Source organism: Mustela erminea, chromosome 13, assembly GCF_009829155.1.
Source record: "Mustela erminea isolate mMusErm1 chromosome 13, mMusErm1.Pri, whole genome shotgun sequence".
Taxonomy (NCBI): domain Eukaryota; kingdom Metazoa; phylum Chordata; class Mammalia; order Carnivora; family Mustelidae; genus Mustela; species Mustela erminea.
Window position 1 is genome coordinate 68,505,897 of NC_045626.1, and position 21,299 is coordinate 68,527,195.

General features: G+C 43.0%; 1 protein-coding gene across 11 annotated transcripts in view; it reads left to right on the top strand.

Annotated features, from left to right (window-relative positions):
* PRR14L (proline rich 14 like) overlaps window positions 1-14,171 on the top strand; it is a 62,060-nt gene extending 47,889 nt beyond the window's left edge. For all 11 annotated transcript variants that reach the window (XM_032309947.1, XM_032309951.1, XM_032309948.1 and 8 more), the window contains 2 exons: window positions 8,032-8,103; window positions 9,700-14,171. In XM_032309947.1, the coding sequence (XP_032165838.1) occupies window positions 8,032-8,103; window positions 9,700-9,979 (352 nt within the window). In that variant the 3' untranslated portion in view covers window positions 9,980-14,171. The remainder of the gene's footprint in view (window positions 1-8,031; window positions 8,104-9,699) is intronic.
* Window positions 14,172-21,299: the final 7,128 nt, after the last annotated feature.

Consider the following 21,299-nt stretch of genomic DNA (forward strand, 5'->3'; position numbering starts at 1 on the left):
CTCTCACTGTGTCTCTCTCAAATAAATAAATAAAATATTTTTTTAATAAATAAATAATGAAGTGAGGAGTATGGTAAAAGCATGATACTGCTTCAGTAAATGTGTATGCATATGTGAATCAAACAATGTTATTGGACTTTTAGGAGCAATTAAGAGTCATGTAAAACATCAAATAAACCTATTTATGTAAATCTTAGGACTGCTTCAATATTCAATGTAGGAGAAAATGTACTATGAAACCAGCTTACATGGCAGTATCCTGTAATTTTTGCTGCTGTTAACAGGTGTAGAAGTTACAATACTTTATAGGCTAAAATAAGATGAGTATTAAATAATCAAATTAAATTTTTCTTAATGTGATTTGTTAAGTTTATTCCTTAACTGAAGGAAATTACTTAAAATTTTTGATTGTGGGTTTTACACACTTCATCTAATAATGTTTGATAGTCTTGGTAAACATTTCAGTGGTATATTTTAAGAAAGAAGAATTGACTGTTAAGTCGGCCCTCCTTCTTAAGGAGGCATTGTTTGATGATAATCAGGAGACACATGATGTAGGGTCACCCTGACAAACTCATTTCTACAGCATATATGAAATCTGAATATTCTGACACCAGCCAAAGTACCCTATTTCTAAAGCCACTCCTCTCTTACTGGAACTATATGTGATAGGGAAAGACCAATCCAATCCAAGTTTACTGTGATTTCATTAATTACTGAAGGGGACTCAGCAAGATCACTGATTTGACTCATTTACTGAAGTAACATTCGGGATGGATAGGTACTGTTCTGAAAGAATTCGTGGGGATGGAGAAATCTGCATAAACATTCAAAGACACTTCTCAAACATATGACTAGAAGTTCTAGGAAATTAAAGATCGGGAGATAGTTTCCACTAAAACAGGGTATTCATGTACTCTGTGGCATGTTTTTTGGTACACTGGTGTGAATGCCACTGGTCTAGGGTATTTAACAGCAACCTTATTTAGCTCTTGGGAGTTCATGTGTCTTTCAGTCCAACTAGACAGACTACACAGTATGTTAAATAGGGAAATGGTAAAATAAAATCTTAAACTATAATAGGAGAGTAACCACAAGATGTACAGAGAATTCTGAGGGTACCCTAAGACTGAGGGCAAGTACTCAAAGAAGGATAAACTTGGAAGAGGGGACACCTCCCTAAGTTGCCATTTAGACTTTGTGGGAGAGGGTAGAGTTGCAACCCATTGGATGGCTGGGTTGCTAAGGCCAGAGCTAGGCAAGCAAGAAATAGCAACTTTGCAGGGTGCAGACAAGCTGAGATAGGTGGGCATGCAGGGGAAGGGGATACTGCTTCGGATGTAAGTCCTGGAGCATGTAGTATTTCTTTCAGGAGGGCTACAGGAAACAACCCTCAGGAAGTTGGAGTGCAAGCTTATAGCCTGGAGTGCCACGTATTTCCTGACACAAAAACATGTGACATGGTCACCAGGCTAGGGTTGCCAGAGCACTGAAGGACTGCATGCTCTGTCCACACAGCTAGAGCTGAGCCCACTCCAAATGCCCCTCCTTGACATCCCCACAAGCACACACAGTGACAGGGGCTGCGGGTAGTTTACCAGAACCAGGAAGAGAAGCTCCTTTCCTCCTACAGTGTTACCCCAGTGCCCTCTTCTGCCAAAGCTTTTAGCGTCATTCTTACTGTAAAGAAGAAATGTGTTGAGAGTCCAAGATTCCAGTTTCACAGAGTAGGTACTAAAAGGTACAGTTTGATCTAAGAAGCAATAATTTGATAGCTGTTACATGCCAGTATAAACCAGAAATATGAATGCCATTCACTTGACCAAGAGACTGTCCTTTTAAGGAGAGATTCGAATAAATGGAAAAGTGGTATTTAACACAGTCACATGGAAGAATAAAGAAGCAAGAATAGGGAGGAAAATTCCAAAAAGGAGTGAAATAAGAGGGGTACTAATCCTGAGAGATATTAAAATATATTGTAAAGTCTCAGTAAAGAAAAATGGTGTAGTGCCAGAGCATAAACATACAAATTGATAAATTAAAATAGGAAGTCCAGAACTAGACACAAACACAGATTTAGTATGTGATCACGGTGTCCCCTCAAATCAGTGGCAACTGGATAGCCATTTTAAAAGTAATAAACTTGGTGGGGAGTGTTGCCTGGCTATCTGTCAGTAGAACATGCAACTTTTGTTCTCGGGGCTGTAAGTTCAAGCCACATGTTGGGTATAAAGATCACTTAAAAGTAAAATTTTGGGATCACTTGGGTTGCTCAGGTCATGATCCCGGAGTCCTGGAATATTGACCCCCTTGTAGGGCTCCCCGCTCAGTGGGTAGTCTCTCCTCTATCTGCCTCTCCCCTTTCTCATGTTCTCTCTTGCTCACTCTCTCACTCTCTCTCTCAAAAAATAAAATCTTATAAAAATAAATAAAATCTTCAAAAAAAATAATAAAGTTGAATCTGTATCTTAGACCTTTTACCAGAAGAAATTCCAAATGAATCAGATTTAAACAGAAACAAATCAGACTGTAAGAATACTTGAGGGGACGCCTGGGTGGCTCAGTTGGTTGGGCGGCTGCCTTCGGATTAGGTCATGATCCCGGCATTCTGGGATCGAGTCCCGTATCGGGCTCCTTGCTTGGCAGGGAGCCTGCTTCTCCCCCTGCCTCTGCCTGCCATTCTGTCTGCCTGTGCTCGCTCTCGCTCCTCTCTCTCTGACAAATAAATAAAGTCTTTAAAAAAAAAAAGAATACTTGAGGAAACCATAGGAATTTTTTTTTTTTAACATAAACTCTCCCCCCAGCATGGCCCCAAGATCAAGAGTCACATGCTTCACTGACTGAGCCAGCCAGGTGCCCCTGCCCATAGGAAATTTCTAACTGGAGTGACTGACTAGAATACAAAGTCCAGAGCCATAAAATAAAAGTCTGAGAAATATATTTCATAAAAATCTAACACTTCTGCTAGAAAAAGGAATACCATAAACAAAGTCAAAACACAACTTGTGGGGCACCTGGGTGGCTTAGTCAGTTAAGTGCCTAACTATATTTCAGTCCAGGTCATGATCTTAGGTCCTAAGACTGAGCCTCGGTTCCTAAGACCGAGCCTCGGTTACGGGCTCTGCACTTGGTGGGGAGTCTTCTTGAGACTGCCCCCCCCCTCACCCTTTTGCACACGTACACTCTGTCTCAAATAAAAACTTAAAAAAAAACCCACAACTTCTAATTGACTAGATGGGAGGAGGCCTTTCACAATGTATACACATAACAGAGCCTCAAGATGTACACTTTAAATGTCTTAGAATTTTATTTGTAAGTTATATGTCAATAAAGCTGGAAAAAACAGTAAAATTTAAAAATTTTAAGAAACCATAAACTCCTATCAAAAAGCTAATTTACATACATACATATGCTTGTGCATACAAACACACCAGACTTGTACAAATTGATAAGAGAAAATGAAAATCCCCACAGAAAACTGGGCAAAGGATGTGACTAGATAGACGGCCCACAGGTAAGAAAGTGAAAATAGCTCTTACCCAAATGGAACAAATGATCATAACACCACATTGCTTGTTTGGAGGGCTGTATCAAAATTAGAAATGTGCAGACCCTTTGGATATCTAGGAATTTCTGATACAGATACACTTCGATGTATAGGAAATGACGTGTATAAAACTCACAACATCATAATAATGTCAGAAGACTAAGAAAAATATGGGCCCGATCAAATAATTTATGGTACATCTATTCAAAAGAACAGAATGCCCCATAATCTTTCAAAACACCAAGATGTACCATTTTATATAATCAGTGTCTTAAGGTAGTGTTGGCTAGAGCAAAAATTGTCTGTGGAATGTTGCCATTTGTATAAAACAATGGAGGTTTCGGGAAATAGGAATTCTTAAGACTTCTTTGTTTTATATAGACCATTTCTGTAACCGTGTCTTCTATAAACATTTATAAATGAGGGATGTGATTGCTCAAAATGAGAATTTCAACCTACCCCCCAAATGCCTGATGTTTTATCTTTGGCTGTATGTAGAGATTTGTTCTCTCTGCCTCAGAATATAAAAGTCATTGTTACTCAAGCAGTTTGGTCACCTTAGGGATTCAATGTCCCTAGTCATTTTCTAGGCCAGAAAACAGGTGCCATCAAAAGTTGTTGCTATATTCTGCTTAGCATATATATCCGCACATCTCAGCCTCAAGACCACACCTTACACAGAGAGTTTTCTCTGAAATTGCCTTCCTCATGGTGCAAGTCATAAAAACAAATCAAGTGATGAGGGAGAGAGGACCCACCAGATGGGAAGACACTCAAATGTAGACTCTCGCCAAAACCACTCTGGGCAAGGTGGTCTCTCCACAGAACATGTGCTTTTGAGGCAGACTGCATCATTCCAGTGAGTGAAGCCTCTCTGAAGAAGGCAGTTTGTTAAGGGCCAGAAATTCCAGAATCTGAGCTCTGTTTACCATCTTTCACCTCAGTGCAGAAATGACGCATACTGCCCTGATTTGCCAGTCAGAATGACTTTCACTTTCAGACTGCCCATCGGACATCTTTAATGTAGCAGTTGCTACCAGTAAGAAGCATAGTAGCTGCTGTCTGTTGGAATGCCAGTGCTTAATCACTATTAAAAATTATATATGTGTTGTTATTTTTGGGTATCTTCCATGAGCATGTTCTTTGCTGAATTGAAATTGAATCAAACAAAACCTCATAAGATTTTCAGAAAGAAACTAAAACATGATGCCAGAGTTAATTAACATGCTCTGCAGACTGTTTTTCTTCTGAATGACGGGTTTAAAATATACAGAAACATTGTGGTGATTTGCTCTTTCATAATAGTTAATGTAAAAGTTATGCTCTCTGAAAATAAGTTTCTACTTAGATAAGCTTGGTGACCTGCAGCTATACTCTCCCACATAGTGTAGCCAAAATGAACTGAGTATACTCAAACAAATGAATAAAAGGGTGAATTTTATGGTATATGAACCAAGACTTCTCGAGGACTGATTAAAGTTCTACAGCAGAAAATGTACAAGATGAGTATAGGGGCGCCTGGCGGGCTCAATCAGTTAAGCATCCCGTTCTTGATTTTGGCTCAGGTCATGATCGCCAGGTTGTGAGATTGGGCCCCACATTGGGCTCCATGCTCAGCATGGAGTCTGCTTGTCCCTCTCCCTTTGCTGCTGCTCCTGCTTGCTCATTTTCTCTCTCAAATAAGTAAATAAAATGTTTGTTTGGTTTTTTTAAAAAGATGCGTATAGAATATCTTTTCTTACCAGGAAGTGCTAAAGCTCTCAAAGACTACTAAGGTCATATCAAATAGATCAGGAACCAGTTTGGAACTCCCACTGGCCACAGATGAAATGGTCTGAGCATTGAAAAGATTAAAGCACAAGAAATATGTTTAAGTGCTATAGTTTATAATGACACTTTTTAAAAAAGATTTTATTTATTTGAGAGAAAGTGAGAGACCACAGAGGGAAAGGAAGAAACAGACTTCCAGCTGAGGAGGGAGCCCTGTGTGGGCCTCGATCCCAGAACCCTGAGATCATTACCCAAGCCAAAGTCAGACACTTGACTGACTGAGCCACCCAGATGCCCTTACAATCCATTGGCCATATTTGGATGAGATTAGAGAACCAATTAATTGTTTTGGAAATCAATAAATAAGGGGAAAGAACCAAGTATGATTTGTTTTTCCTGCATACGTTGTACCTCAGGATTACCAAGTAATTGATGAGCATGAGGTTTTTCAATTTAGATAGAAGAATTCTACCTAATGATTGGAGGAGTGATAGACTATCACCATGTATGATCCTGAAGAAGTAATAGCTGTAGTCAGGCTTTTTCAGTGGCTATTAGTATTATATAAAAAGTCAACAACAGTTCCATCATGATTTAAGTATATACCACCATCTAAAAATCTTTTTTTTTTTTTTTTAAGATTTTATTTATTTGACAGAGAGAGAGAGATCACAAGTAGGCAGAGAGGCAGGCAGAGAGAGAGAGGGAAGCAGGCTCCCTGCCGAGCAAAGAGCCCTATGCGGGGCTCGATCCCAGGACACTGGGATCATGACCTGAGCTGGAGGCAGAGGCTTTAACCCACTGAGCCACCCGGGCGCCCCCACCATCTAAAAATCTTACTATCAAAATACCTAAATCTGATTATGCCTCTATATTTAATCATCAGTCTGTAGGAAATACCTATAGTAGTTCCCATATGTTTGGGTCAGAGGAACAGGTTAAATGATACTGTGTAGGTGTAATAAGAAAATCTAGACTGGGGAAGCCACAGGTCAAACGACCTGGTTTCTTTACCAAATAAATTACAAAATGAAAAGGGAGACAGACAAAATAGAACACGAGTAACATACAAATTGAGATGGGTTTGATTGGGATTAAAAATTCCAGGGACCTGTGTTTGGGAAAAGGGTAAAAGTGATGTACTTCATTTCCTAAGTTAAAAATACTTACTGAAACTCTTGCCAACCACTAAAAGAGGAATGTATAATTTCCAAACCAGTAAGGGGGGATAAAAAAGAGAAAATAAACAGTCAGTCAAGGAGAAGAAAAACATTGAAAAGGTAGGATTAAAAGAAGCTGTAAAATATGATAATAGATACAAATACAGTTATATCATTGCCAGTAAGTATAAATGGACAAAATTTCATAAAGCTGAAAATTGACAGCCTAGAAAAGAAAAATCTAGTTTGTGCTGTGCACATGAGCCATCTAAAACTCATTGCGGAAGAGCTGAAAGGCCTCCTCCAAAACCCTCAGTTTGTTCCTCACAGTCCACAGTCTCTCATGGTTCGTCTTCCCCTCTGATTTCTCCCAACTCCCTTCTCTTCTCCATCTCCCCATGTCCTCCATGTCATTTCTTATGCTCCACAAATAAGTGAAACCATATGATAATTGTCTCTCTCTTTGACTTATTTCACTCAGCATAATCTCTTCCAGACCCGTCCATGTTGATACAAAAGTTGGGTATGCATCCTTTCTGATGGAGGCATAATACTCCATAGTATATATGGACCACATCTTCTTTATCCATTCATCCGTTTGAAGGGCATCTTGCTTCTTTGCACAATTTTGGTGACTGTGGCCATTGCTGCTATGAACATTGGGGTACAGGTGGCCCTTCTTTTCACTACATCTGTATCTTTGGGGTAAATACCCCTAGTGCAATTGCAGGGTCATAGGGTAGCTCTATTTTTAATTTCTTAAGGAATCTCCACACTGTTCTCCAAAGTGGCTGCACCAACTTAATTCCCACCAACAGTGTAAGAGGGTTCCCCTTTCTCCACCTCCTCTCCAACACACATTGTTTGCTGTCTCATTAATTTTGGTCATTCTATCTGGTGTAAGGTGGTATCTCAATGTGGTTTTGATTGGAATCTCCCTAATGGCTAGTGATGATGAACATTTTTTCATGTGTCTGTTAGCCACTTGTATGTCTTCATTGGAGAAGTGTCTGTTCATGTCTTCTGCCCATTTTTTGACATGATTATCTGTGTTTTGGGTGTTGAGTTTGAGGAGTTCTTTATAGATCTTGGATATCAGCCCTTTGTACTGTCATTTGCAAATATCTTCTCCCATTCCCTGGGTTGCCTCTTTGTTTTGTTGACTGTTTCCTTTGCTGTGCAGAAGCTTTTGATCTTGATGAAGTCCCAAAAGTTCATTTTCACTTTTGTTTCCTTTTCCTTTGGAGACATATCTTGAAAGAAGTTGTTGTGGCCGATGTCGAAGAGGTTGCTGCCTATGTTCTCCTCTAAGATTCTGATGGATTCCTGCCTCACGTTGAAGAGTTTATCTTTCAGTGGAGAGGGGCGTCTGGGCGGCTTACTTGGTTGAGAATCTGCCTTAAGCTCAGGTCATGCTCCCAGGGTCCTCTGCTCAATGGGGGGAGTCAGTTCCTCCCCTCTCCCCTGCTCGTGCTCTCACTCTCTGTCTCTCATAAATAAATAAAGTCTTAAAAAAAAAAAAAGCATAAAGAACTTACTTTGTTCTCTTTTCAGGTTGAAGAAAAAAGAGTTTAGTTTAGAAGAAATCTATACCAATAAGAATTATAAGTCTCCTCCTGCAAACAGGTGGGTACATGAGTAGGAGTTAATAGACTGGGAGGACTTCTGAAATGATCAATGCAAATCTCCAATCCTTTCACTTCAGAAAGGATTTTATGTTCTCTTATTTTATTTCCCAGCATTTGGACCGGGGTTGGTGGTAGGATGGGACAGGAACGTGCGTTGAGTGATGTAGGTACAGAAAACGTCTTATTTCAATTTGTACTTGTGTTTTTAGCAAACATGCCAGCTCTCTTCTTCAGGACTAATAATGGTCAATCTTCAGATATGATTCCAAATACAGAACAAATTTCATTGGCTGCCTTTGAATCTGAATTCAGTTTAAGTCAGGGAACATTTTTTAAATTCCTGTTGTGTCCAGGTTGTAGCAAGAGAGTTTCTAGGATTTTATCCTGTAAATTGAACATTTGCTCTAAGACTTTTGTACAGATTATTCATTGCAGCATTACTAAATAATAGGAAAGGATTGGAAACAACTGAAAATATTCACTAATCTAGTTTTGATTAAATTGTAATCCAGCCTTATAATGGAATGTACTGTATAGCCATTAAAAAGATAAGTCAGAAACAAACTGAGGGTTGCCAGGGGGAGGGAGGTAGGGAGAGGGTGGTTGGGTTATGGACATTGGGGAAGGTATGTGCTATGGTGAGTTCTGTGAAGTGTGTAAACTTGGTGATTCACAGACCTGTACCCCTGGGGCTAATAATACATTGTATGTTAATTAAAAAATAAAAAATTATTTAAAAAAAAAAAAAAAAGATGAATCGGGCTCCTGGGTGGCTCAGTTGGTTAAGCATCTGCCTTTGGCTTGGGTCATGATCCCAGAGTCCTGGGATCGAGCTGCTCAGCGAGGAGGCTGCTTCTCCCTCTCCCCCTGCTGCTCACCCTGCTTGTGCTCTCTGTCTCTCTTCGTCAAATAGATAAAATCTTTCTTTAAAACAAAAGTTATTAGCAAGTCAGAGAGGCACGTGCATAAGATAGTGTATGTAATTTGCTACCATTTGAGTAAGAGGGAAAAAACTCAAAGTGGAAGATAAATGTCATGGGTCAGCAGGCTACAGGCCAAATTCAGCCAATGGCCTGTTTCTTTTCTTTTCTATAGTCTATGAGCAAAGAATGGTTTCTACATTTTTGGGTTTTGTTTTTTTTTTTTTTTTTTTTTTTTTTGGTTTCTACATTTTTAAAGAGTTATTTAAAAACAAAAAGAAGAGTATGTAGTAGAGTCCTATGTGGCTTACTAATTTTAAAATGTTTACTCTGGCATTTTATGTAAAAGAGCTCACCTCTGATAATAAATGCTTATTTATGTATGTCTGTGCATTGAATGACTTTTGGGAGGATACACAAAAAAATTTACTGGTGTTGCTGACAAGGGCTGGCTTTTTATTCTTTACCCTTTTGTCCAGCTGCAGTTTTTTCACTATGTGTTCATATATTACATACCCATATATATATTTTTTCATACAAAAGAGAGAAATATTGGCCAGAGTTGAGTAAGTAGTTGTTAGTTGTTTTAGCCCCAGTTAACCAGAAGGGTTGGTGGCCCAGGAGACGCACCACATGAGTCAGCGTGTTGATTGTTTTTTGTGCTTTGCTCTCAGGTGTTTGGAGACCATCTTTGAGGAACCTAAGGAACGAAATGGTACGCTAATCTCAATCAGCCAACAGAAGAGAAAACGAGTTCTAGAATTTCAGGATTTTACCGTCCCACGAAAGAGGAGAGCTCGTGGTAAGGTCAAGGTGGCAGGCAGCTTTACCAGGGCACAGAAGGCAGCTCTGCAGAGTCGGGAGCTCGATGCTCTGTTGATACAGAAACTAATGGAATTGGAGACATTTTTTGCCAAGGAAGAGGAGGATCAGGAGCGACCATCTGGTTGTTGAGAAGCAATTCAGTTTGGGGGTCTCGATTTTAGGTTTTCCAGGCTCCTTGGAAGAGGTTGCCTAATTTTGCCCTACCACCCAAACTACTCAAGATGCAGTCCATGGATTTTTACCTATTTTAAGGTGCAACCTTTTTAGGAAATGGTGAAAGAGGGTCCTCTACTTCTACTGCTGAGTATTGAACCTCAGGAATGCTCCCTTTATCCTAGAAATGGTCCTGAATGACATCTGGCCTCCTCCCCCGCCACTCGCCATCCTCAGGAGGAGGACACAGCACACCTTCAGTAACACTAGGATTCCAAGGACTCACAGCATTTGCACGTCCATGTGAAAGTTCTGCATTGTTTACGGTGGTGCTAGACCAAGATTATTTAGAGACATGGGCTAGGGAGGGGGACCTGGCGTCCTGTCCTGTGTGGTCACACCAGCTCATTTTGGTAGTTGAGGAAAGATGAGCTGTTGTGTTTCCTAATCCTCTGAGTCTGTCTGCCTAGAACCAGGTGCGTGCGTGCGTGTGTGTGTGTGTGTGTGTGTGTATGTGTGTGTGTGGCTTTTTCCCCATCATTTTCTCCCCTCTGTGACTGTGGGTCACTAGTGCCAGAGGAGCCCGTCCAGGCCCCATTCGACGTAAGTTGCACTTTTTAATGTTGTGGTGTTGATTATTTTCATTTGTTTTATTTCCTTTTTTTTTTTTTTTTTTTTTTGTATTATTGCTGCATGTTTGGAGCCTTTAAATGTGATTTTAAAACAAAATTTTTAAGACATCAAGGAGAAAGACAATACACATCTTCAGAATATATGACAGGCATTTGACCCAGTGTATCAGTGCATGGTTTGGGACAATGGAGAGACATTTTTCCATCGCGTGTTTCAAGCAGCCCCTTCCCCATCTCTACCTTCCAGTGTAACTCATTAGAGGGAGTACTTTTTCATCTGGGTTCTCATTCTTGCTCGTTCAGTTGATGTGTTTATTTTAATGATGGAAGTAAGAGCAGGTTTTCCTCCCAGCCATTTAAAAAATAGGAATATTGGGTGTGGTCTTAATGGGTTATATCTGAAGTGGTAGTATAGAACAAAGTTGGGCATAACAGCTCAGGCTGTGATAAAGGTCAACCCAGAGTGTGTTCCAAAAGTGGGGAGTGAGACAGGGCATGGTTCAGACCCAGTGATGCATCCTTGTGGTTGGATCATGAAATTCCACCACCAGCCCTCTCTGAGGACACCATCGTATTGGGGGCTGTGTCAGACCTACTGGAAATTTTGTGGAGTGCCAGAGTTAGCAGAGTCCTTTATATGGACCTGCAGCAGTCTGTGGCTTAGAAGGACACTCTGTGGGTCAGCCAGACCCAGAGGTGTCATTCCTTTTCCACTTAACTCCTGTGTGCCCTTGCCCTGCTTCCCCCTACCTCCTTTCCTTGTGTTTTATCTTTCTTTCTCTCTTGCTCTCAAAACAAAAGTTCAGAGAATTAACATTCCTTGGCTGGTGAGTGAGATGCGACACCCAGCCTCAGGACACTGGTCACCACTTTCCGTTCTCCTAGGAGCCTCTGCTGGGAAGCATCCGCCCCTAGAGACTGTCAGAACTCCAGAGATATTTTCAAAGCCAGTCTGTTAGAGAAGAGTGAGTGGTGCCGTCCTGGAGTGTTGTCTCCTAGGGTTCCTTTGTCTCCCCATTTGTGAGTGGGTGGGGAGATGGGGTGGGGGCGGGGGGTCTCTATGTGCCTTTCCTTTGCAGGTTGACAGTCTATGCCGCACTGGAGCAGAAGAACTGACTTGAGCAAGAAAAAAAAAGTGCCACGTCTATCTTCTAGGCCCGCTGCCTCAGACATAGCATTTAGTAAGTGAGATACATACCTGGTGACCCACGGAGGCTTCTAAGGCCTTGGCCACATAGCATTAGAAGAGGGCCACACTTCCACACTGGCTCTAAATGATGTGAACCAGATTCTGTCGTTCTACATCCACTTTGCCCAGACTGTATAGACATAACCTGTGTTTCACCTCAGTACCTCTCCCTTCCTGGGACAAGGTCCTTAGACACTAAATGCTTCTCTCTGTCTTTTTGCCTAAAGGAGTGGGATTAGTAATCCATTGTATCCTCCGACAGATGTTTTTAGGGAGTGCTGCTGGACAGCGTGCAAACTCCCAGCAACTCAACAGCCCTGTTTGCCAGCTCCATTGCCAGTGTAGACCAGTTAGTAATGTGGCAGCCATGTCATCCACCAGACTGAAGTTGAGTGGGCACAGCTGTGGCATCACCACCATTACAGAAACACAATTTCAAGTTTGCCCTTTATAGGCATGGCACTTGGAAGAGCCAGGAGCAGTGATTTGGAACACTGGAGGGATGGAGGAAGTGAGGCCTGGGCTCTCTCCTTGTCCTGGCCGTGTGGGAGAGAAGCAGCTCTGAGGCAGCCCTGCCTATCTTTGAAAATCTTGGCCTGACCCCGGACTAGGAGCTTTCCCCTGCTCCAAAATTAAGAAGGGGCCCCCATTGCAAACTTGAAATTGCTTGCCTGAAGTCGACACATCAACTTCTAACCACACTCAGCCAACTTGTCTTAGCATCCATTTTCATCATTGGCCTGGCCAGCTTCAATGCTTTCTGTGGTCCTCAGAGCCTGTGGAAGCTGCCTGCAATGGGAGGCATTAGTCGGCTGCTGGCACACCACCTGTCCAGAGCTACTGGAGGTCTCCTGGGTTGGAGGCTGATAACAACTTCTGAGTCTGGGGACTTCCTACCCCAAGTGGTGGGAAGTTACAATTAACTATGATTTACTCAGCTATAACTCAACTCCAGAGGTTTAGTATTTTTAATACAGTAAAGAGAGGAGAAATCTCAGGTCCAATCAGGGTTCTGCCCATCAGCTTTTCACTGAAACTTCAAAGATGGGTTGTTGTTTTGTTTTTTGGGTTTTTGTTTTTGTTTTTGTTTTCCCCATTTTTCAGTTTATAGCTACATTTTCCTCTCATCTGCTCCCCACCCACTTTACCCTTCTCTTTTGGTCACCTTTCCAGCTTCGTTTCTCCATTCGTTTAAATGTACCTCATCACCTATTCAAGCATATTATGTCCACTTTTTCTTAGTGACCTTACTCTAAGAGCTACAGCTGAGGGAGGTACAATGGAAAGACATGTAGCGTTTGCCTTACTTGGAGCCTGAAGAGCTTAGAAACTCATGCTGTGAATCCCCAAACTCAGCGCTCCTTCACGAGCTGTGAAAATCATGACACTTTGTCACAGTTTTGCCTGAAAGGGTCTTTTGCGTGGGCACCACAGCCAACCTGAGGTAAATTCCAGTTCCTACCATCTGGGCATGATCCCTCCCCCCAGGGTTCACTCCCTGCCCACCAGACTGAGAGCCTGTGGAGTGTGTGGGACTAAGGCAGCAGAGCCAAGGCATTGGCATAGCCTAATGGAACGCACATCCAGCGCGCCGTCCCCAGGCTGGGATTCCATCTCATAATTCCATGTATAGTAAGATCTGCGAAAGACCAACTTTTAGTCAGAGATACTTTTCTCCCACCACCCGAGGGAGAAGTACCCAGTTGGTGCTTTCTTTAATTCCCTTGTTTTGTTTTGTTTTGTTTCTGGAAGCTTTTCCCCTGGTATCATGGAAAGGACCTCTTAAACACCACATTGTGGGTGGCTGTATCCAAAGTCTAAATAATTGGCCAGAGGTATGGAATAGCCTTTCCTGGATTCATCCACGGGAAGGGTGCCTTACCACAACTGCACTTCTTAATGTAAACAGCTGATTTTGGAGGAAGGCTTAGTTTTACAAAAATCAAAGTTTCATATTACCATTTAACCACAAATTGAGCAGCAAGTGCTAATTTGATTATAAAGTGAGGGTCCCCATAAAGCCCTCCATCTAGCACAGCATATTCTCAGATTTGAAGCTTGTTCATTGTGTGTCTTCATGAGCCCCTCCCTGGTGCTGAATTGGATTTGAATTCCTGGTGAGAGGCCTCAGCATCTCCTTGGGCTGGTCTGGGCCAGTAAATAGCTGCCTGAAGTGTTTATATATTATCATGGTCAATAGTTAAGTGAAATTTGTACATTTTTGGTAACATTGGCATACAAGATGCCCCTGCAGTTCCTTTTCTGTTTGGTAGTTTGTGACTCTAAAATTCCCACTGTTATGTGTGTTAATTTATGAAAATAAAATTTTTTTTGAAAACCTTTCAAATAACTCTCAAGGCTGTTATTTCATCCTTTTGAAAAAAAAAGGGGGGGACACTTGGGTGGCTCAGTTGGTTAAGTGTCTGACTCTTGATTTTTGGCTTGGGTCATGATTTCAGGGTTGTGAGATCAAACCCCACGTGGGGCTCTATGCTCAGCATGGAGTATGCTTGAGATGCTCTTTCTCCCTCTGCCTCTGCTCACTCGCTCTCCCAAAATAAAATCTTAAAAAATTATTTTATTTTTTTTAGTAATCTCTATACCCAGCTTTAGGCTCACACTTCAAACCCCAAGATATAGAATCACATGCTCTACCGGCTGAGACTGCCAGGCACCCCTCTTATTTTATTCTTACAGGTTGGTAATAGATTAAAATTTTACCTCTAGTGTCATGAGGTTTCACTATTTTCTGAAGACTGCCCCAAGGACTCTTGCTTTGTGTGACCTTCTGATCCTGCAGTGAACCTTTGAAATTTTATTCAGTGGGGGACACCTGGGTGGCACAACTGGTTGAGCGTCTGACTCTTGGTTTTGGCTTGGATCATGATCTTGGGGTGGTGGGCTCAAACCCTGCATCAGGCCCTGTGCTTAGCCAGTAGTCTACTTCTTTCTCTCTCCCTCTGCCCCTCCCTCCTTGAGCTCATTCTCACTCTTTCTGTCTGAAGTAAATAAAAAAGTCTTAAATAAAATAAAATAAAATTTACTCCGTGGTAACAAATTATCTTGTGAGAGAATTTGGTATTTGGAAACCACTGAGACTCATTCAGATCTGAGTCATACCATGTGGGGTAGGGTTGCTGAGCAGTATTTTAGGTGTGATGGGTTTTTTAATTAATATATAATGTATTTTTAAAAAGGGGGGGGGGCGCCTGGGTGGCTGCGTGGGTTAAGCCTCTGCCTTCCGCTTGGGTCATTATCTCAGGGTCCTCGGATTGAGCCCCGCATCGGGCTCTCTGCTCAGCGGGGAGCCTGCTTCCCCCTCTCTCTCTGCCTGCCTCTCTGCCTACTTGTGATCTCTGTCTGTCAAATAAATAACTAAAATCCTTAAAGGAAAAAAAAAAAATATATATATATATATATAATGTATTATTTGCTTCAGGGTGCAGGTGTGTGAATCGTCAGTCTTACACAATTCACAGCACTCATTAGGTATGTTTTTATTTATTAATTTATTAAAGATTTTACTTATTTGACAGAGAGATATCACAAATAGGCAGAGAGGCAGGCAGAGAGGGAGCAGAGAGCCCGATGCGAGGCTCCATCCCAGGACCCCGGGTTCATGAACTGAGCCAAAGGCAGAGGCTTAACCCACTGAGCCACCCAGGCGCCCCTAGGTATGATTTTTAAATAGTGCACCTTACTTTCTCATTTGGCAGAGGGGCAAGAAAGCAGGTATGTTTCCAATACTAGCCTATTTAGGTAAGAGCTTGACTTGCTAATGAAACTAGATAGAGTATAAATAAGTTCATTCATTTACTGTAAAAAGGGTCTTGCCTTTTATCGCATCCTCCTATCCATCCATGAGTTAGGCTGCGAGCCCTCCATTCTCAGCTCCCTCTTTCCACCAATGGCAGCTAGCAAATGACTGAAAACATGGCTCTCTAACACACCGACATGTCCCAGAGAGAAGCATGATTTCTGAGGTGGTTCTTCCTCTGTCCAGAGGAAAAGCAGTGCCCAGTGTCCCTTCTTGGCTTTTTCTAATTCTTGGGCTTCTACAACACAATTCCATCCATGTAGTCTTTTACATTTGGGGAACATTCTGCCTGGCAGCTGTGCTGCTGTTAGTTTTCACAATTACTTGAGAAGAGTACTCTCCTACACATTTTCTTTGTTTAGAAGGGAGAGACTAATCATCTATTAAGTGTTCTTTCTTTAGCGAATCCCATTACAGAATCTTGGGTTGGTAGGGCCTCCTGAGAATAAGGACTGGTCCGTGCTGATTAAGAATCCTCTGTGATGTCCTGCCCTATTGCCGTGACAGACACCTCATCTCTGCAGTTGCTTCTGGGACTTTTCTCGAGAAGTGTTATAGAAAATTCTTATTTTTTTTTTAATTTATTTATTTGACACAGAGACCGCAAATAGGCAGAGAGGCAGGCAGAGGGCAGGGGGAAGCAGGCTCCCTGCTGAGCAGAGATTTCCCAATGTGAGGCTTGATCCCAGGACCCTGAGACCATGACCTGAGCCAAAGGCAAAGGCCCAACCCACTGAACCACGCAGGTGCTCCAGAAAATTCTAATTTTTAAGCAACTTCCAAAGGTCATGGATGAGTCATAACATCTTACACTTCCAGTGTCTTCTCCCTGTACACTGAGGAGATAGAAGCAGTTTGAATAGAACTTACATACAGACCTTTTGCAGTTCCTTGAACAGCATGCTCCCACTGTATGGTACATTCACTTGATTTGCTGTCTCCAGGGCCCAGAATGTTCTCCCATGTTTCTATATGTTCTCTCAGATCTTTGCCTTCCCAGATCACCCTTCCTAAAGGTGTATCCCCACCCATTCTGCATCACCGTTATATACTTTATACTCTGCAGCACTTACAACTTTGTACATATTCATTCCTGTAAGGTAAGCTTCTTGAGGTCAGGAACTTTGTTTTATTCACCCTGGGCTCTCCTGGCACCTTAAAGAGCCCCTCACATGTTATGGGAGGAGCTGCGTAAACATGTCGTGGGTGAACGAATAGGCTGCTTTCACAGAACTTCTTGTGGCGCGGACCTGGTGAAGTCCTTTTCAACCCCCTGACTCTGGCTATGTGAAAGCCCCGTAATTCTTCCCTTCAGTGACTCTTCAAGGGACCCAGCCTGTGGCTACCCAGGTAGAACTGGTCACCTTTCCTTTTCTTTTTTCTTTCTTTCTTTCTTTTTTTTTTTTTTTTTTTTGTTAAGATTTTATTTATTTGACAGAGCGTACAAGCACGGGCAGTGGCAGGTGGAGAAGGAAAAGCGGACTCCACTGAGCAGGGAGCCCTCTGTGGGACTCCACCCCAGGACCCTGGGATCATGACCTGAACCCAAGGCAGATGCTTAACTGACTGAGCCACCCAGGTGCCCCTGGTCAACTCTTCTGATGCCCAGCTCTGCCCAGCTCTGCCCAGCTCCGGCTGCAGCCACACCTACAGCTGGTCTCATGCCTTCTGATTGACTGTAGCTCATAAGCGGGGAGGGGCCAGTTGAGTTACCCATTGCGGAGGCAGCAGGCAGTGGGGTCACCTATCTGGGAGGTGGTACCTGCAACCCAACCTGGAGACTGCATCCCTGGCCCAAGGACATAAGTGTGGTGTGCTGGAAGGCAGAAAATCCCATGCACAGGAATCCTCTTGGGAATTTTTCTCCTTTTTATTTTGCATTTTTTAAAAAGATTTATTTATTTGAGAGAACACAAACAGGGAGAAGGCAGAGGGAAAGGCAGAGTCAGACTCCCCGCTGTGCAGAAAGCCTGATATGGGGCCTGATCCCAGGACTCTGATATCACGACCTGAACTGAAGGCAGACACTTGACTGACTGAGCCACTCCGGCACCCCATTCTTTTGCATTTTTAATCTCAGACTCTTGAAGATGGTGAAATGGTTCCTGAAATAGTGCTAACAGAGAGGTAAATTCCCAAAGCACTGCAGCCGTTGATGAGTCTGGCTGCCTTCCCCTACTGCTGCCATCTTTGTGAAACACAATTTCGCCCTTGTCAGAACCACCTCTTAATATCTCTTCATGGCTTTGTCCTCATACCCAAATAAAGGTAATAACTGCCATTTACTGAGCCCCGCCCAAGGGCCAAGCATTTTGTGCTTATGTTCTCCTTGAATTCTCACAGCAACTTGGAGTAAATCATTGTAATCCCCATTTTGTAGATGAGGACACGGGCCTCCTCCTGACTGTGAGGCTGTGTTATCAAAATCAGCATTTCTGCCCACATCTTCCTCTCCAGCCTCATTCCCCTTTGAATCAGCACCCTGAATTTCTTCTAGTGTCTCAGATCCTCCATGCTCTCTCTTCCCTTGAAGCTTTTGCAGGAAAGCTGTCACATTGGCGGGAAATATTCTTTCTCCCCCTTCGGTGAACTGCCTGTACTTCAGATCTCTGAAGGTTTCCCCCAGCCCCTTCCGGCTCTGTCCCCACCACTGCCTGGCAGGCACCCCTCTTACATGCTTCCTCAGTGCATATACTCCCCCACCCTCTGAGCTGCCTGCTCACTCCCCAGGATCCTCCTCCCCTGTGAGCTTCAGGAGAGCAGGTCTTGTTTGCCATCCCCAGTCCCTTGCACATCCCTGGCACACACATGCTCAATAACTGCTTATTGAACAGATCAATGTATCATGGCTTGCCTGAGCACCATGGGACACAAAATAGCCAGTCCTCTGGAAGGTCATGGACAGATAGGGGAGAGAGACACATGGGTCAGGAACTGAGAGGAGGCAGACTGGCAAGTTTTAGGATAGAGGTAGGAGTGCTGTGGGGAGAGAAAAAGATTTTTTTTTTTTTAAGAAATATAAAAGTTGGGCGCCTGGGTGGCTCAGTGGGTTAAGCCGCTGCCTTCGGCTCAGGTCATGATCTCGGGGTCCTGGGATCGAGTCCCGCATCGGGCTCTCTGCTCAGCAGGGAGCCTGCTTCCCTCTCTCACTCTCTGCCTGCCTCTCTGCCTACTTGTGATCTCTGTCTGTCAAATAAACAAATAAAATCTTAAAAAAAAAAAAAAAGAAATATAAAAGTTGCAGGAAAAAAAAAAGAACATAATAAGCACCCATATTTCCACCATCCAGAATTAACAAGGGTTAGTATTTTTCAAATTGCTTCCCGTCATGTCTAAAAGAAATAAACCATTATGGATATCAGCAAAGCCCAAAGAGATGATCAGTCCCTATTATATCCCTGCTCCACTCCTTAGAGACAGCCACTGTCAGAAGGCTGGTATTTGTCCTTCAGTCCCCTAACTCCTGTCTCTCTCTCTATATATAAGCAACTTACAATATTATTTTCATATTATTTTGTTTAGTAAGCTCTATGCCCAGTGTGGAGCTTGAGTTCATGACAAGAGTCACATGCTCTTCCGACTGAGGCCGCTAAGTGCCTCTGTATTGGCTTTAAGACACATTTATTCAGCATCATGATCAGATGATTACATTTAGCAATGAAAAGTATGAATGCAAAAAGAAAATCTATATTAAGACTCTTTATTGGGGGGGGGGGTGCCTGGGTGGTTTGTCTAAGGGCCTGCTTGGCCAGAGGGAGTCATTTTGTGTTTACATAGTGAACTTAGATTGACCCCACCTCTCCCAGAGGAACTTACTTGCAAAGTCTAGATAAAAGGGCGGGTCAAGCCAGGTGAAGACATCCCATCAGTGGGGCACTGATATCTACTAGGGGGCACATACATCTACTAGGGTAAATTGAAATTCAATTGGCCACCCGTGTGTTACCTAGCAGTTTTTTCTGTGTGTGGCAGACCTAGCGTGACTGTGCAGTTTTCTCTGTGTATTGCAATCTCATTGGCGTGTATAGCCCGGCTAAACTACCTCTATTAAAAGTTAGTCTGTGAGGCGGGGAGGGGTCGCCTCTTTGCAAGAGAAGGCCCTGACCGTTCAGTTTGATTCTCGATGCTTGGTGCGAAATGAAGCTTTGCCTGACCTTCGCTTTGTATCAGTCTCGCTCCTTTGATTACGGACCCTAACAGTTTAGTCGGTTAAGTTTCTGCCTTCAGCTCAGGTCACGATCCCAGGGTCCTGGGATCCAGTCCTGCATCAGGCTCCCAGCTTAGTGGGGAGCCTGCTTCTCCTCCCCAGCTCCTGCTCTCTATGGCTATCTCTGTCTCTCTCTCTCAAATAAATAAATAAAATCTTAAAAAAAAATTTATTGGAATGCTTCAACTTTTTACCGACAGAAACAAACAGAAAAACCTCTATTATAAAATTAGTCACAAATACAGTCCTTATGTTTTTTGTCCATACACATGAATATTATCTAAAACTTACCCTTTTTTTTTTAGATTTTATTTATTTATTTGACACAGGGAGAGAGCAGAAGCAGGGGAGCAGCTAGCAGAGGGAAAGGGAGAAGGAGGCTCCTCGCCGAGCTGAGAGCCTGATGTGAGGCTCGACCCCAAGACCCTGAGATCATGACCTGAGCTGAAGGCAGATGCTTCACTGACTGAGCCAGACAGGTGCCCCAAAACTTGTCTTCTTTGTAGCAGTTAGGTTCTGCCACCATGGTGTTTGGGGGGTTTCACAAATAAATCTATTGTAGCTTCCCTGTTCCTTCTCTGGCTCTCCTCTCTCTCTAAGCTTTATTTCTTGGCAGTAATTGAAACCTTCTGCCACTGCCATCACCAGCTTGGTTTTGTGGTTTGGCAGAGTATTGGCCTCCAACATCACAGGGCCCAGAGCTTCTGCCTCCAAAGTGTTTTCCTTTCATGGATCCAGATTTTGAAGAGTGATTGTTGTAATTGCCAGAATCATCATAGCTTCTGCTACCTCCGTAGTGGCTTCCATTATTACCAAATCCATTACAGCCTCCTCACTGCCACCATATGCAACCACTGCTATGGCAGCCACCAAAGTCACCTCAGCCACTAGCTATTCCATGACCAAAGTTGTCATTCCCATCAAAACCATTTCCATGACCACCACCAATGTTTCCAGAGTCACTTCAACCTCTTTGGTTGGACAAAGCACTATCCATCTCCTGCTAGATAGAGCTTTCCTCACTTCACAGTTGTGGCAATTCATAGCAGGTCTTTCTTTCTTTCTTTTTTTAAGATTTTATTTTTCTGGGGCGCCTGGGTGGCTCAGTGGGTTAAAGCCTCTGCCTTCGGCTCAGGTCATGCCAGGGTCCTGGGATCGCCCCGCATTGGGCTCTCTGCTCACTGGGGAGCCTGCTTCCTCCTCTCTCTTTCTCTCTCTCTCTCCCTGCCTCTCTGCCTAACTGTGATCTCTCTCTGTCAAATAAATAAATAAAATCTTCAAAAAAAAAGATTTTACTTTTCTGACAGAGAGATATAGAGAGTGCCGGTAGGCAGAGCAGCAAGCAGAGGTAGAAGGAGAATCAGGCTCCCCGCTGAGCAGGGAGCCTTATGTGGGGCTCAATATCAGGACCCTGGGATCATGACCTGAGCTGAAGGCAGAAACTTAACCGA